This window comes from Emydura macquarii, unplaced genomic scaffold, assembly GCF_026122565.2.
Source record: "Emydura macquarii macquarii isolate MOO-44397 ecotype Brisbane River unplaced genomic scaffold, CSIRO-AGI_Emac_v2 contig_1477, whole genome shotgun sequence".
Lineage (NCBI taxonomy): Eukaryota > Metazoa > Chordata > Testudines > Chelidae > Emydura > Emydura macquarii.
In genome coordinates, this window is record NW_027131614.1 from 26185217 (window position 1) to 26203642 (window position 18426).

At 44.5% G+C, this 18426-nt stretch overlaps 1 protein-coding gene across 1 annotated transcript in view; it reads left to right on the plus strand.

The window, feature by feature from the left end:
* The window catches only part of CCDC178 (coiled-coil domain containing 178), a 320921-nt gene that overhangs the window by 13091 nt on the left and 289404 nt on the right, over window positions 1–18426 (plus strand). The window contains exon 2 of the mRNA XM_067553881.1: window positions 16826–16906. Within this exon, the coding sequence (XP_067409982.1) occupies window positions 16858–16906 (49 nt within the window). The 5' untranslated portion in view covers window positions 16826–16857. The remainder of the gene's footprint in view (window positions 1–16825; window positions 16907–18426) is intronic.

The following is an 18426-nucleotide window of genomic DNA, read 5'->3' on the forward strand; positions in this document are numbered from 1 at the left end:
CCCAGAACTGTACAGAAGGATGTTAGCATGACATCTGATCTTCTTATTGTGATAGGGTACTTGGAGAAAAGGGTGCTGGAGGGCTGGCATCTCTGAATTTGCTGAGGGAGAATTAAAATTGTGAGATATGATGATGCTAGTGGTAGGGTGTATGAATCATGGTGGAGCAGTACAGGGTATGTACAGGTAGCATAACTTTTCCTTTCCTGTGCTTTTTGGGTTTTGTGGCAGGTATGGAACGTATGAAGCAGCTGTAACTGATAATCAGTGTAGTGGCATTTGTGTATGAATAAATATAAAGCTAGGAAAGTCATGATTTCAAGTTGACTATATGAATTTAAGTTACAGTAAATTATTCTTGCTGGTATGAAGTTGATTGGTGTAAGTGCCTTTACAGGACTGGTCCCACACTCAGTGCCTCCTGTGACATACCAATGATACTCAACTTCCATTGAATGCAAAGGGAATTGATGCCTCTTGATACTTCACAGGATCAGGCCTGGTGGCATGAAGTACCTTTCTCTCCTCTTTTTCTTCATGTTGTCTACTTTTGTTTTTCTTTAACTTACTATTTGGAGTTACTAAATAGTACACTTTACCACTTTCAGACCACAGAAATAGTTATAAATGAAATAGGAAGATGTAGGTGGTTTTACATTTTTGTACAAGTCTGGTCTGCCATCCATGTCAGAGTTTTGCCACTAACTTCAATGGGAGGAGGATCAAGCCATAGTACTTACAGTACTCAATTTTAACATTTTTGTTTAAAGTATTAAAATCTGTATATGTTTTATTTCAGAATTTAAACATATTTTTTAAAAAGTTGTAGTAAATATGAAATAAAGTAAGAAGATTCAGAGTTAAGATTATTGCAGCCCTTGTTTCACTGCTTTGTTGCTCCCAAGCGTTTCAAAGCCTGGGTCCAGATTCTGCAAAGAACTGTTTCTTCAACGTGGAGTCTCCATTGACTTTTGTTGGACTTCTCGAGGATCTAAGGATCCATACTTGTGGATTCCTTTGTGAGAACAAGGCTATAGTTTTATATAGTAAGGCCTCAATCCTGGGTGTGGGGAACTGGCGGTGCAATGAGTGGTGCTGATAGTATATGACTTGTGAAGTTAAATGTCTGTTTGCACAGTGTGTCAAGCACATTTCATTTCTGTGTTTTAGGTTGTTTGCTTTCCTGCAAATTTACCTCTATTTGTATTTTTAATAAAATGGCTATTTAAAGTAACAATGTGATTTTTTAAAAAAAAGTTTAAAAATATATATATTTTTGATGCACAGTTTCTTGAAAATGGGTCTGGTTTTTGCTTGGAAAAGGGATAATTTTCACTGGGAAGTATCTGGGTTTTACTTAAAAATAATATAATCAAGGCTTTGTGCGATTTTTTTCCAAAAGTATGGGTCCATTTTCACATTAATAGTGAAATACAAAACTTAAATTTTGAATAGTTTTGTATTTGTTTAATACTTAACATCTTATGATTAACATCATTAGGAAATTACTATACTTGCTTAGATGGTGAGCGTATGTATTTTCATGTAATCAACACTGATAGAACCACCAAAGGTACATAATACTATTCATTGAGTAGGGGTCCTTTTTATACAGGATCAAAGTTGCTTTAATGTTTAGACATAGCAGTGAATTACCTTTTTGTTTTGTTTTGGTATCTTGGCCATTGTCTTTATAACATAATAACTTATAATTGATGGGAATCCATGGCAGAGGGCCACTAGGCATCTCTGCAGCAACAAAAATAGACCCCAAAAATGTTTAAGAAATAAAGCAGTATAGTTGAATGAAGTCCAGCATTGGACCACAACCATAAAAATCTCAACATCCTACCATTAATTTAATATTAGGTTTATGGAGAAGATTTATGGTATGTTCCCAGAGATGATGTGGGGGTGGAAGAGAGCTTTGGTGTAGCTGATTCACTGGCTGGTTGAATTGAGTTAATTTGTTCCTGTTGAATGCTTGTTTTTTATGCTGCTGGGTAAATTATGCTGTTGTAAGATAAAGTGAGTGCCACGAAGCCTGGAGCTCTTGTCTTTTTTTCCACTATTACTTAAATCTAAATAAACAAATTATAAACCTCATCCAAATCAAATGAAAAGAAACCCAATAGGCTTCTTATAATTTCTTATTTTGAAATTTCTTCAATCTTTCCAGGAAACTTATGATTTAAAAATAAACATAGTATTTTGAATTTAAGAACATGTAACAGTATCAGACTTTGCTGTCTTGTTTATAATAAACTAATATAAAAATAATTGAATGGGACACGTTACAAGAAATATACAGTAATGTAAAACAATATATCAATGAATGATAACAGAAGTTTATCATCTGTTAGGCATATAAACTATTGTAATGTGTGTTTTCTTCATGTTTCACCATTATTTCTTTTTAAAAATTGAGTTCAAAAGTGCTCTTCAGTTTTAATGCTCAGAGTGAAAGATGTGATTTGTACAAACATATGGAGCAATTATACCAAAACTAAGGCTCCTTAATTCTGTCGTTACTATGGTAACCAGTATTCACTGTATTTCGTTTAGACATATAAAACAGAATGGAAAGAGTCAGTTTAAAATTTGGTGTTCTGCTCAGTAGAAATGTTATATTATGAGATGTAGTGTTGTTGTAGTTGTGTTGGTCCCAGGATGTTAGAAAAGCTCACCAAGAAAAGTTGGTCCAATGAAAGATATTATCTACTCCATCTTTTCTCTCTAATATTACATGATATTTATTTTTAATCACATGTAGGGAGCAGATCAAATAATCAATATGCCTACGACCATGAACATCAGCAGTATTCATCCTTTTAAATATTTTTGGCTTACTGGACCTGGTAGTGGATTCTCCATTTTCTGGATGTCATGTCCGTGAGGCACAGTCAGATACTCCATGCTGATTCTGTTGTTCTGTTTGTTGTTCTGATAATCTGAATGCTGGCTGGTTGATCTAATTATATCATAATTGCTCTGTAGAATTCTAGAAGATTCTGATGGGCAAGGAGGAAAACTTCTCTGTAAAATGGAAGTGTTTTTTCCACCTAGATGACAGAAAGGATCTGATTCTTAGCACTTTTCTATTCTCTTTGTTCTGGACTATCAGCTATATCTCAGTGTAGTCTTTCCTTCAAGTTCAATAAGAATGCATCTGGCTACAGTTTTGGACTTTCACCCACCAGTTTGACTCTGTGTTCCTTCAACTTACAGTGACAATCATTTTTGAAAGGCCTATTTCATTTATTGCCTCCTGCTAGGAAGCAGCCTCTGTCCTTGGACTTTAAATGTAGTGCTCGGTAAATTAATGGAATCACTGTTTGAACCATTGTCAGCATGTTTGGTGAGACATGTCTTATTGGTGATCACATAATCTCGAGTGTCTCAGAGATTCTGGTATTAATAGCAGGCCCTTGTATATAGCATTCCGTACGTACACGGTGGTCTTGCTAACAGCTCAGATATTTGTCAAAGGTGGTCCTAATTTTCTCTTCAACCAAGCGATGCCTGTATTATTTTCCCCAAGCCTCATTCTCTGCCAGTGGAAGTTAGGCTATCCTTTCACGTTATTAAGAAGGCCATGAGTTACTGTCTAAACATGACTAAATAATCAAAACAGCTAGTTTATTTGTAGTTTATAGAAATAACCCCAGAGGATCCTTGTCTCGTGCTATATGATCTGTTAATATTTTTCAAATGAGCCGGAGCCTTGCTTCATTCAATGCACAAAAGACATTTCTGCCTCACTTGAGTGCACATTGTTTCCTTCAATAAATCCTAGACTCTACTAAAAACTATGTTAAATGCTGAAATTGAATAATGAATCACTCAAAAGTCAGGAAATAGCCAAATTAACAAATGAAGTTCGTCTTAACTCTACATCCTTTTCTGTATTCATTACTAGATAGTCTTTAATTATATGACCACATATTTGTTTTTGGTTAAGATCTCTGTCTCATTCATAGTGCAGGTTGGATGGTGCACAATGAATGAGGCAGGAATATGTTGTGACTGAGAAGAGAGTTTTGCTGATGTTTTCCTTAATTTTGGCCAAATTCTGTTTATAGCTACCAGATAGAGAGATTTACACTGATTTAACTAAGGACGTGTTTGGGCCTCCAGTGATCGGGTATATAGCTCAAGACAGAAAGGGAATGAGTGAACAAAGCAACATTTCCTGAATTTTGATTTTATTTGCAACCTTACCATTCTTTTAACATAGATTTTTTTAAAATATGGAAATATATATAATGAACTGTAGGGCATCCTAGAGCCTTGATGTGGGTGGGATTTATAATGAAAAGTGTTAATCATCATTTGCATTATGTGGATAGTAATTCTCATTACTAGTGTTCTAATTTTAAACTTTTAAAAAAATTTTACTTTAATTTTTGCTCCAGTGTGTAAAATGATTTCCTTTTTCTTAATGAGGAATTTGTGGTCCTTTTATTTGAGATGTTGCTGTAATAAAATATTATATCTTTAATAGCTATCCTGACAAATTATTATTTCTTTACATAGTTTAAAGTCCCAAGAAAGTAATTAAAAAAAGTTGAATATGTGCACTGCAGCTTCAGACATATTTAATGAAGTGTGAAATAGAATGTAGAAGCATTTACACATTGTATACCTGATGAAGCTAAGAATTCACAATGGTTTTCCATTATTTTTTTCTTTTTTGTGGAGTAACATACAGTGTCTCCAAAAAGGTGTATTGTGGTAATAGCAACAGTTTGGTCTTTGCCTTTATGCATTACTTCAAGAAATATTGTAATATAAATTGCCTTGAGTCTCTGCAAATCATTTAGTGCAGAGTAACACTTTCTTAACTGTTATCTCATTCAGAAGTTCCAGTGTTAAATATTGAGCAATTTAACAGATTTGTCATAATAATACTTCTGTTGTTGCTGATTTGCCTCTCATACTAGCTTATATCTGTCTGAGATTTGCTGCTTCTATCTTCGAGTGATTGCTCATATGCATTCCAATTAGGTGTGCGCGCGCCCCGTGCACAGATTCCCGGAACCTTTTTCCTTAGTACACCCACAGGGCTGGGTGCGGCGCCCCCTAGAGTGCCGCGCTCATGTCGCGGTATATAGGGCACTCCCGGCCCCGCGGGTCCCCAGTTCCTTCTTTCCACCTCTGATGGTTGCTGGAACTTCTGCCCGTTGCTATTGCAAGCAGCAGTCCTTAGCTTATCGTTCTTGTTAGAACACCAGTAGTTGTTAATTTAGTTTTTGTTATTCAAAAAAGTCAATAGGTGACTCTTTAGTTGTTAAGTGCCCTTTAGTGCTCCTGCGGAGCCATGCTTTAAGAGTTGTACGGGCTTTAAGAGTTGTACTCTTTGTTCCAAGCAATTTCCAGTGAGTGACCCTCACGATCGCTGCCTTCGTTGCCTCGGAGAGCAGCACCGAAAAGACAAGTGCCGCATTTGTAAGTCATTCAAGCCCCGTACCAAAAAAGAATGGGACGCGAGACTGAAGGCCTTACTTATGGAGTCCGCGCTGCGCCCGGCCTCCGAGCTGTCGAGATCTGAGCGTCTCTTCAGTGCAGAGTGCAACTCTGGCACTGGCAGCGGCACCGAAGTCCTCGGTGCCGACTAAGAAGAAGAAGCGGTCTGAGATCCCTGCGACGGACTCCTCCTTGCGACCAGCCAAGCAGGGAGATGTTCAGGAGACACCCCAGCCACGTGCCGTGGAGGTTTCTCCGGCACCGGTGTCTCCTCATAGGTAGCCTCCCCTGACTCCTGGAAGTGGGGGAGCGCCCCTACAAGGACCGTCGACGCCGAAGGCGTTTGTCGCGGCAAGAGCCCTCATGGCCTTGCCTACGCCTCCGTCCCCCCCTCGGCCGAGGAATCGGGGACCTGTGTCTCGGGGCAAACCCGCGCTGGGTGGCCCCAGTGGGTGGAGGAAGCATCGCTCCCGATCCTCACTCAGATGGTCACGGAGGGTGGAGAGCCCATCCCCTCCGAGCTCCGACTCTTGGTCGTCGAGCACCTCGGCACTGCGTGCGGTCAAGAGGCCCCAAGAGCCGACGCAGAAGCTATAGCGCTGACTCCGGCACTGACCGCAGCTCGGGCTCAAGCACTCCGGTGCGGAAAATATCTCGGCACCGCACCGGCTCACCTGTAGATAGCCCGGGTCACCATCACAGAGTGACGGCACCGGGCCAGGAGGTTCTACCAGTCCCCTCCGCTGCGGCACCGACCACGGTGACGTTGGTATCGGCACCACCACCACCTGTTGCGGCACTGTCAGCCTCCCTGACGGGGAAAGCACCGATGCCCCCAGTGCTCCTGAGCGCTCAGGAACCATCGGGCCCAGTGACTATGCCCTTGACGGGCCCGGCACTGCCGTACCCGACATCATCGGCACCGATGACACCGGCACCGATTCCCTTGGCACCGATGATACTGGCGTACACTATGCTCGACCCTGTCGCGGTACCGAGCGGCACTGCGACGGCGGGAAAGGCACGTTCCCGCTCAGAGTCTCCGGCACATAGCCGCAGACACCGCTGTTCACGCTCCAGAGGTGGCAACCAGCCATAGACATAGGAGGTCCAGCTCCTCTAGCTGGTCTTCCTTCAGACACTTCTCGACCTCCTCTTCCTCACGAAGCCACTCCCCCCTAAGGGCCAGCGGTCCGCGGGCTTGGGCCACCGGGACAGACATGGGGAGGTTTCAGTCATTCTGGGGCAGGGCCTTGGCAGGGGCCATACTGGGGTCCATGGAGCACCCAACCGCCTCAAGGGGTGGAGTCGCTTCATTCGGGGGTGGTTCAGCCTCCACCCCCCCCAATTCAGCCAGCTCTGCATGTTCTCTCCGAAGCAGAGTCTGACCCGGAGGAAGGTCCCTCTACAGGGCCCACTCCCTTATCCTCCTCGTCATCCCCTGAGGAAGGGATCATAAGTTGCCCCTTTTTGATTTTCGGGCGCATCAGGATCTCCTTAAGAGGGTAGCCAATAATTTAGGTCTACCTCTTAAGGAAATGTCTGAGGAGGACGATCCCCTATTTGGGCCTTCAGGGTCAACTGGGCCTTCTTGCCCTACCAGTTCATGATAGGGTCATGAAAATAGTTCGGTTTGGCAGATGCCCCTTCTGTGCCCCCAACATCTAAGGGAACAGAGAGGAAATATTATGTGCCAAAGGAAAACTTTGAGTTCTTTTATAATCACCCTGCCCCAGGAACTCTAGTTGTCGACGTGGCTAACCAGAGGGACCGCCTCGGGAAACACCCCCAAGGACAAGAAGGGAAAAAAATTAGACCTCTTTGGCTGCAAGGTATACTCCACTGCTGCCTTACAATTGAGGGTAGCCAACCACCAGGCCCTTCTGGGAAAATACAACCAGAACTTGTGGGCCTCCCTACACCGCTTAGTTGCAGTGCTTCCCCCGGATCAAGCTGCAGACCTGGCCACGGTGGCACAGGAGGGAGAGGCAGTGGCCCAAGCAGCCTTACAATCGGTTAGTGATGCCGCAGACACCGTAGGCAGGACGATGGCTTTGGCCATCGTCATGCGCCACTGCTCATGGTTACAGGCTTCTGGGCTGTCCCCCGAGGTCCAGCAAGCGATCCAGGACCTGCCATTTCAGGGTTCCGGCCTCTTTTCAGAGAGGATGGATGACAGGTTGCATGCCCTAAAAGATTCCAGGGCCACCCTGAGGTCCCTGGGGCTGTACACCTCCCAGACATCGGGACATCAGTCTCGCCCCCAGCCTCAACGTCGCCCACCTCCCCCGCCCAGGCCAGCTCCTAGGGCCACCCAGCCAAGGAGGGGTCGGGAACGGTTTAGAGGGCCCAATCGCCGTGACCGGCAGGGTTCTTCAGCGCAGGCGCAGCAGGGCGGCAAGTCTGGATCCGGAAACGGTAATAAACGCTTTTGACAGCGGCTTTGAGGTTGGCGCTCTTCCTTTTCCCCTGGATGTTAGCGGACCATTTGAAAACAGGCTTCGGCCATACTATCAGGCCTGGGAGACAATTACTACGGGCCGCTGGGTCCTGGGGGTGGTCCTTAACGGATATGCCCTTCAGCTCACGGCCCTTCCCCCGGATTCCCCTCCTGCCCCGTCCCCCTTAGGGGTCCCGGCTCATGAACAGCTCGTGCAAGAGGTTCACTCCCTTTTGCGACTCGGTGCTGTAGAGGAGGTTCCGAAAGGGGAAGGGGTTTCTACTCCAGGTATTTCCTGGTCCCCAAGGCCAAGGGGGGCATGAGGCCTATCCTGGACCTCCGGCATCTGAATAGGTTTATTAGACGAATTAGATTTCGCATGGTCTCCCTAGCTTCTATAATTCCTGCCTTAGATCCAGGGGATTGGTACGCTGCTCTTGATTTGAAGGATGCGTACTTTCACATCTCCATTTTGCCAGGACACAGGAGGTTCCTGAGATTCAGGATAAAGGGAGGCCATTATCAATTCACGGCCCTCTCATTTGGCCTGTCCTCGGCCCCAAGGGTTTTTACTAAGTGTATGGCGGTGGTGGCAGCCCACCTCCGCCGTAACGGGGTACATATTTTCCCCTACCTGGATGACTGGCTCATCAAGGGCAGATCCAGGATCCATGTACAGAACAGCCTTGAGCTGACTTGCGCCACATGCACCAGACTGGGGTTGCTCATTAATGAGCAGAAGTCCACACTCACCCCGGTGCAGCGCATAGACTTCATTGGGGCCACCCTAGACGCCATTCGGGCAAGAGCCTTCCTGCCACAGCCCCGGTTCCAGGCGATGGGTACCATTATTGTGGATCTTTACAGGTCCCCCACGACGACAGCCAGGCATTTCCTACAGCTGTTGGGACATATGGCAGCTTCCACGTACGTGGTTAGGCTGGCACGTCTCAAGCTAAGGCCTCTACAGGCTTGGTTAGCTTTGGTTTATATTCCTTCCAGGCATTTACTGACCAAGGTGGTCACAGTTCCCTCACAGGTGCTGTCCTCCCTCGATTGGTGGAGGACTCCGAGGGAGGTGCTCAAGGGAGTCCCATTCTCAGACCTGACTCTGTCAGTGGTTCTTATCACAGATGCCTCGGATGTGGGATGGGGAGCCCACATCAGCAGAGACCTAGGCACCCAAGGATTATGGTCTCCGGCGGAGAGAGCTCTGCATATCAATGTTCGAGAGCTCAGAGCGGTCCGGTTGGCCTGCAAGACCTTCCTCAGATTCCCGAGGGGCAGGGTGGTGCAGGTCCTCACAGACAACACCGCAGCCATGTTCTACATGAACAGGCAGGGGGGAGCGCGTTCCTCGGCCCTGTGCCAGGAGGCTACATGTCTATGGGAATTTGCAGTGAGGCACGACTTTCATTTAGTCGCCTCTCACCTCCCGGGGATCAGGAATGACGAGGCAGATCGCCTCAGCAGATCGTTCTCACTCCGACACGAATGGTCGCTACACCAGGAGGTAGCGGCTTCAATCTTCCGAGAGTGGGGTGCTCCCCAACTGGACCTGTTCGCGTCATCTTTGAACAGGAAGTGCCCGAGATACTGCTTACTCCGAGGTCGCGAGCCGGGTTCCCTGTCCGACGCATTCCTAATAGAATGGGTGGGAGGCCTGATGTATGCATTTCCTCCCATTCTGCTTCTCCCTCAAGTCCTCCTCAAGATCAAGAGGGACAGGGCGAACATCATCCTGATTGCCCCAGCGTGGCCGAGACAGTACTGGTACAGTACGCTGCTTGACCTCTCCATCGCCACTCCGATCACGCTTCCCAGGCGATACGACCTGCTTTCCCAGGACCAGGGGCGCTTGCTGCACCCGGACCTGGACTCCCTCCACCTGACAGCCTGGAGACTCTCTGTCTGACAGAAGGAGAAAGAGCCTGCTCCTTGCAGGTCCAATGCATTCTGCTGGGTAGCAGGAAACCCTCCATGCAGGTTACGTACCGGGCAAAGTGGAGACGCTTTACTGATTGGGCAGAGGCCAAGGGTATCTCCCCAGACTGCTCGCCCATACAGGTGGTTCTGGAATACCTTCTACACCTTAAGATCCAAGGCCTAGCCTTGGCCTCCCTGAAGGTACACCTGGCGGCCATCTTGGCCTTCCATCAGCCGACGGAGGGGCGCTCCCTATTTTCCCAACCCATGTCTGTCAGATTCCTCAAGGGAGTGGAGAGGGTGTTTCCACAGGTTCGGGATCCCATTCCTCCCTGGGATTTAAACCTGGTCCTCTCCATGCTGACAGGACCCCACTTCGAGCCCATGGCCACATGTTCCCTATTGGTCCTCTCTTGGAAGGTATCCTTCCTGGTGGCTATTACATCGGCCAGAAGGGTCTCCGAAATAAGAGCATTGACATCGAAGCCCCCATACACTGTTTTCTACAAAGATAAGGTCAGGCTGCGACCCCACCTGGCCTTCTTGCCCAAGGTAGTGTCCCAGTTCCACTATAATCAAAACACCTTCCTCCCTGTGTTTTTCCCTAAACCACATGGGTCGGCGGATGAGCGGAGGTGGCACTCGCTGGATGTCAGACGGGCCCTGGCATACTACTTGGAGAGAACCAGGCCCTTCCGAAAATCCACGCAGTTGTTTGTAGCAGTGGCAGACCGGATGAAGGGCTCTCCCGTCTCCACCCAGTGAATCATGGATCATAACCTGTATTAAGACCTGTTATGAACGGGCAGGAGTGCCCCTGCCAGGTCCGGTGAAGGCGCATTCGACCAGAGCCCAGGCCTCATCTGCGGCCTTCCTAGAGAGCGTGCCTCTGCAAGACCTCTGCAGAGCAGTGACCTGGTCGTCGGTGCACACATTTGCAACCCACTACGCCATTGTTGAACAGGCAAGGGACGATGCAGCAGTTGGCAGGGCCGTGCTGAATAGAGCTGCTCGCCAGTGACTCCTACCCGCTGCCAAGGGTATGGCTACTTAATCACCTAATTGGAATGCATATGAGCAATCACTCGAAGATAGAAAACAGGGTTACTTACCAGTAACTGTTGTTCTTCGAGATGTGTTGCTCATATCCATTCCAAACCCACCCTCCATCCCCGCTGCCGGAGTCGGCAGAAAGAAGGGACTGGGGACCCGCAGGACCGGGGTGCCCTATATACCGCGACACGAGCGCGGCACTCCAGGGGGCACCGTACCCGGCCCTGCGGGTGTGCTAAAGAAAAAGGTTCCGGGAATCTGCGCACAGGGCGCGCGCACACCTAATTGGAATGGATATGAGCAACACATCTCGAAGAACAACAGTTACTGGTAAGTAACCCTGTTTTCAGGTTTCAGTTATTTCTCTGGGTAGTATTCAGAGAAAGCAGCTAATCAGTAGCTGGTCAGCTATGCTTGTTAATATTTGTATTCCAGTACTTGAATAGACTGAGGCTAGGATTTTCAGAGGCATCTAAAGGAATCAGGTGCCCAATTTCCTTAGGCTCCTTTGAAAATCTGAGTGAGAAATAGTTTTTTGTCATCAGCCATGGGTTTATCCGATATGAATTTTACGGTTGGGACACTTTTACAGTTGTTTCAATAAGACCTTTGTTTTGTGGATAACATAGATGGTGACACTGTTAGTAGCTGGAATTCAAAAATTCAAATCTTGCTCTTAATATAATGTGTACACATGCTCCCTGCCATTCCCCTAATAATGGCCTGATCTTACCCCTTTTCAGTGTTTTACCTTTAATGTTAACAAACAAACAAAAGCTGCAATCTAAGCTGCCTCCTCAATTTAGCTACTGTATTCCTAGATGTGCTTTACCCTGAAGGGTCCCCTATGCCCCTACTCCTAATCCTCTTTGACTCACAGAGACACTGGTCTGACTTCCAGGGTAAGCCAGCAGAATAGCTTTGCATCTCCTTGCAGGATTCCAGCAACTGTCAAAGAGACAAGGTGGGTGAGGTAATATCTTTTATTGGACCAACTTCTGTTGATGAGAGAGACAAGCTTTCGAGCCACACAGGGTATGTATGTCTACACAGTCTCTAGACACTCATGGCTGGCCCGTGATAACCTATGTGGGCTTGCAGAGCTTGGGCTGCAGAGCTGTTTCATTGCTTTGAAGACTCCTGGGCTTGGGCTGGAGCTGGGGCTCTAAGATCCTGTGGGGTGGGGAGTCCCAGAGCTCAGGCTCTGGTCTGAACCCAGAAGTCTACACAACAGTGAAACAGCTCCACAGCCCAAACCCCACGAGCCCAAGTTGGTTGGCAGGAGCCAGCCACAGGCTTTTCTTTGCTCTGTAGACATACCCACAGAGCTGCTGTTCAGGTCCTGTCAGAAATATATTTAAAACTCAGTGCTTTAGCAAAATTTCCAAATTTCTTTGAGAAACACTGAGGCCCATTGTTGGAAATAATCCTTTCAGGGATTTCCAAAATATTAGGTGTGCAAATCTGTGAATGAGCAGTTAAAGTACCTGCACAAATGGTTAATTATATGCATTTGTATCTACAGTTACCATGCAATTTACACAGAATTAGCGAATTGTGCATTGTAACAGAAGGTGAGTGAAAGACAAGCTTTTGTGCATACACAGAGTTCTTATTCAGGTTTGGGGAAGGTATGGTGTCATAGGCCTGGTCTACACTGGCAATGGAAGTCCACCTAATGCCGCTTACATCAACACCCAAAAGTATGCGTCTCCATTGGCACGTAAGTTCTGTTGATTTAAAGCGCAGTAAAAGATGACCTAATAAAATCACGTCTGCAAGTGGTGTAGCGCTGAATTCAAATTCCATGGGTTGAATTTGCGTTAGTGTAGGCAGAGCACAATGTAAATTGATGCCATGGGCTTCCTAGAGGTATCCCATAATGCCCTGTTGTGACTGGTCTGGACATTCACGTTCTACTGTAACATGGCCACATAAATAGGAAATAGGTCCTCCCCTCAAGCCATGGGAAATTTTGAATTTCCATTTCTGGTTTAGACAGCATGGAGAGAACTTTGTAGCTGAACTGTTCATGGTGACTGCACAACTCAAACGCGCTCCAGCTTGCAGTTGACCAGAGGTCTTGGACCTCATCAGTCTGTGGGGCAAAGAGTCTGTTCTGGCTCAGCTCCATGCCGGCAAAAGAAATTTAGATATATACGAGAAATATCTCGCAGCATATTGGAGAAGGGGCACAACAGGGAAGCATAGCAGTGTCGTGTTAAGATCAAAGAGCTAAGGCAGGCATATCAGAAAACTAGGGAAGCTAATAGCCATTCTCACTCCGCACCCTAAACATGCTGCTTTTACAAGAAGCTGCATGCAATTCTCGGTGGAGAGCCCACCACTGTGCCACCACGCATCATCGATACCGCTGAAGAATCCCAGTCCAGGACTAATGAGGAGGACTGTGTGGATGAGGAGGATGAGGATGATGAGAGCAAGGGTGCAGGAGAGTGGGATATCCATTCTCCCTGAGAGCCAGGACCTGTTAGTTACCCAAGAGCAGTCCAGCCACACACAAGACAGAGGGACCGACCGAGATGCAGGGGAAGTCAGATCTGGTAAGTGCGTGTGGCAAATCTTTTTTTTTTTTTTTTTTTGCAGTTATGTCCCCAGTCCATCTTCTTAAAACAAGTTTCTGTTTTTGCCACCACACAGTAAGACCTTCCTCTCAAACTTCAGTGCTGGCTTACTCCCGGAACAGACTATTTATGTGCAGAGGTATGCTCCGAGAATCCTCTGTGGATATCTCAAGGAAACTTTCATGTAGGTAATCTGTTAACCTTTGCAGAAGTTTTCTGGGGAGGAAGGTTTTATTTCTTCCACCGTGGTAGGATGCTTTTCCCCGCCACTCCGTTATTAAATGAGCAGGAATCACAGTGATCCCTCTCCTTGCTCAAGTGTGGATTGTGGATTTTAATGCTAATGAAGCCTCTCTCTAACAGATGCAAGGGCCTCTTGCTTACCATGTCTGTAACATTAGTCTGACCTTTCTGAGATGCGCAGAATGGAATGCGGGTCTGGCTTAGTCTTGTGAACATGAAGAGGAGTACTTTTTACATTGTAACATTTCCTTTACTACTTTGGGTGACCTAACAATGGCAACTTTGTGCTTTACTTATCTTACAGTAGACACTTTGGCCTTCGGCCAAGGGAGCAAGGGATAGGCAGGATCCCCCAGGATCACTATTGACATTTCTACATCTGTAATGTTTATTTTTTGGTCAGGAAGGAAAGTACCCACCTGCATATTATTGAACAGACCCGAGTTCCTAAAGATGCGCATGTCATGCACCTTTCCAGAGCACCCCACATTGATGTCGGTCTAACGTCCCCTGTGATCCACAAGGGCCTGCAACACCATAGAGAAATATCCTTTCCAGTTTATGTAGGTCAGGTGTTAGGATAGGGATATGCATGCCAACTATGTCCCCCCCCACACTGTTCGGGAACCCCATTGTGGCAAACCCATCCACTATGTCCTGCAGGTTGGCCAAATTCACTACCCTTCTTAGCAGAAGCCTATTGATGGCCCTGCACACTTGCATCACAGCAGCTCCAACGGTGAATTTACTGACTCTGAATTGATTCCCAACTGACCAGTAGCAGTCTGGGTATGCCAGCTTCCACAGAGCAATGACTACTCGCTTTTCTACTGTCAGACCTGGTTTCAAGGGAGTATTCACGCGCTTCAGGGCTTGGGAGAGCTCCACGCAAAGGTCAAAGAAAGTGGCCTTTCGCATACAAAAGTTCTGCAGCCACTGCTCATCATCCCACACCTTCATAACAATGGGATCCCACCAATCTGTGCTTGTTTCTCGGGACCAGAACTAGTGCTCTACGGATTGAAAATGATGCGTGACAGTCTGCAGCAAACGGCAATTGTTCTGCTCTATGGCTTGTAGCAGGGCAGCCTCGGTAACATAGCTATTTTCTGTGCTGCGGCTCCTCTCTCACCTTTGAAAATACTGCAGGATAAGCCGTGAGGTATTTGTGATGCTCACAATGATAGTGGAAAGTGAGCGGGCTCCATGTCTCTCTGGCGATGGCATGCGCGTGGCCTAGAAAAATGGTGTGGAAAAAGTGTTTGCAGTTTATTTGGGACAAGAAGGGAGGGAAGGGAGCATGTCGTATCATGGGAGGACGACAAGCTTCCCAAAAGCCTCTGCGGCTAGTTGCACTGTGGGAAAGCTACCCATGGTTAACTGCTTTGAATTTTGACCCAAGCGTGGCGAGGTCAGATGCAAGAGCTCAGCACTAGGAGCATGGTGTGATCACACTCTTGCAACTTCTAAAATTTGGTGGGTGAAAGTCAATTTAAAGTAAATCGACTTCAGTCTGCAGTGTAGACATACCCACGGATAAATAACGTGTTGAACAGATTGTTTAGCATAAGTAGTTAACACAGATTGTAAGACAGCATTCAGGATGACGTGGCCAATTAATACCTCTGTGGTCATAGGACAAAAATGGAGAGTTAGTATTTTTAGAGTTTGTTGCGGTAAGCTATAGATCCAATGTCTTTATTAAGTCTGATTGTTACTGTTTTCCAAAGTTATCAATTTAGGCTTTCAGCTCATCTTTTGAAGGTGTTGTTGTGAAGGTTTCCTTTGAGGATGAGGACTGAAAGGTCAAATAGAGTGATTGCTTTGTGAAACATGTGTACCCATGGGGTGATATGATGCTTTTGTCTTATGTCATTCTTCTGTGTGAGTTCATTTGAGAGCGCATGATTTTCTTGTCTCACTGACATAGTTGTTTATTGGGGCATTTAATACACTAGATGAGGTACACCACATGTTGTTATGATATGCATATGTTGGAACCAGGGATCTTGAAAGAAGTAGTGGGGGTGGGGAGGATATTTATCATCATGGCACTGGATATATTCGCTAATTATTGTCACTTTCCAATAACTTTCTTGCAGAATCTGGAGTACCACATGAATCTACATATCCATTCCATTACTTATATCACAGTGATCTGTGTTTTCAAAAACTCTGCAGCAAAGAAGCTAAAGAGATTTGAAGCTGCACTGGCACACAGTTGCACAGTGTTGTCCAGTTTTTAGCCCACATTGCTTGGGGAACTCAAGACTCCTCTCTCATATGGCATTCTGATACTTTTTTCTCTAAAGTTCCGGACACTCCCCCTTCTTTTGTATAGTACAATAATATACATCCATGGGTGTGTGTATGTCTGATGCAGTTAATGAGATTTTGTTATGGGTTGTTTTCGGAATATATAAGGTGAATTTTCACATGTTGATATTATTTAAATGAATGTATTAATTGCAAGGGTAACAAAATATGGAAATAAATTACTTTAATTGGTTATTTGATTATTTTTAATGCTTGCTATTTTATTGTAATGTTCATGTCATGTGTTTTATAAAAGATATATATTACTTACTGTAGTAACCTTTAACTGTAAATTTGTATGGGATTAAGTAAGTATTTTCACCACTTCATGTCTTTTATGCCCTCAGACAGTAATGCTTCAGTCATTTCTGACTTTACACATTTAGGGACCATCATCAACTGTCTATTCTTTAATTTGAATTTATATTGGTTTCTCAACACTTTACTGTCCTTGATAATTTTAATTATCGTGACTAGATGCAAAATAACACACAGAGTATAGAAAGTCAGGCCATGTAAATGAAGAGTTAATAGTTTGATCTTGATCCACATTTTTATAACTAGTTTTTAATCAAATTTGTGTTTAATTAAAGGGTTTCCTTTCGTGGGTCATAATATCATCAGCTGTCTCACACATGCTTTTCTATTGGTAGAAGATTTGAACACATAATAAAAATCTCCTGGTGGTTTTTGACTGACATTATGGGTAGTTAACATGACTGAAATAAATTTTGTACTGATTAAATAAAAGTATTTGTTTTTAATAAATAATATATATAATTCATTTTAAAATTAGGCTTCAAGGTACTATTTGCAGTGGTTATTGAAATGCAATCACTTTCCTGCTCTTCTAAGAATGGCAGTCAGTCATCACATGGTAAGTTTTCTATATAGACTTTTGTATTGCACAAATTTCAGTTGGTTCAAATTTTTAAAGCCTTCAAACAAGATTTAAGTAATTGCTTTATTTTTATGTTTTTAACTATACCTAATATATGTTTTGCTTGTTTGGCTTTTCTTGTGTCCACAGTATTGCTTCACAATCCTTTTGTGGCACTTGGAGAAAGCGCCATAGAGAGTTTAAACTCAAGCCATTTCCTGCTCTTGACTCTTCTTCTCCTGAAGTTAGAGTTCAATTCTTCGGTCTGAAAAAGCTTAAATTGATTCGATTTGAAATTGTCGTTTTAAATTGTCTTAAATTCTGCGGAAAATTATGAGTGAGACCCTTCTCACCAAGGTATATTTCCTACTCGATACTGCTGAGTGGATTTGTGAAGTCCTGCTTGTAACCCTTGGTTAAAATCTATTGAGGAGAAAATTCAGCAGTTACAGGATAATTTTCTTTATCTAATGAAATTCAAGAATTTAAGAATGTGATTTTAAAAAAATAAGAAATAAAAGTCGGCTTGCTTAGTTAAACTAGTGATTTAAAGAAAATCAGGAACTGCAATACTCACAGCAGTGTTAATTTGGCCATTTCTTTCATTCCTTTGGAAATATATTTTAAAAATCTTAATCTAGTACAGATTTAACAAGGAAATTGGGAATAGAAGATTCTACATATTTGCACTAAAGTTGAAATAATGTTATTCTAGGAATCTTAAATCTTGCATTTCCTAGTATTTTTTCATTTTAACTATGCAGCCTGTGAGCCAACTAATGCCTTTTAGGTACTGGCCCACATTAGGCATGATGTAGAACTGCAGTACTTCAGGAGAGTTTGTTCCTCAGGGCATGGAGGAGAGCAACTGTTGCCTTACTGGTTAGGAGAGTGCAGCAGGGGCACAGATAGCTAGTTAGTTCCAGAGGCAATGTTGGTATAACTGACTTCAATCAACATCCAACATTTTCTGCAGGGCATCATTCTCATCCTGATGATGCTCTTCGCCACAAATTTTGGTTAAAAGGTCCTTGGTTTTTAGCTGGAATGAATTAAAGCAATTAGAACAGTCCATGCAAATTTTTGTTTAATTTGATGCCAAGAAATAAGGTGAAACTTTCTCCAAGAGAATTCTATATAAACAGCTGTCTGGTAGCATACTCATTGTTACAACTTAATCTAAATTATTGTTATATCTGAATATTTTGAGCATATAAAGGTATATGTAGTCAAAGACATATCACTGATAGCAGCTAGCCTTACATCAGTTTATATCCAGGAGTTCTTCGGGACAGCCACATGGCATTCTCTATATTTTCTTCAAAATTCTCTTGTATGGATTCAGCATCTTGGCATTATTCCTAGTTTCTTCAATAGGTGACTTTTTGAGTCAGACTCTGATGCCCTTACTTAAGTTGTACAGTACCTTACTCAGAAGGTAGTTAAGATACTGCTCAATGTGAGTCAGGTGGCACAATCTGATATTTTATCAGGTAACAGAATTGAGTAGGAGACTA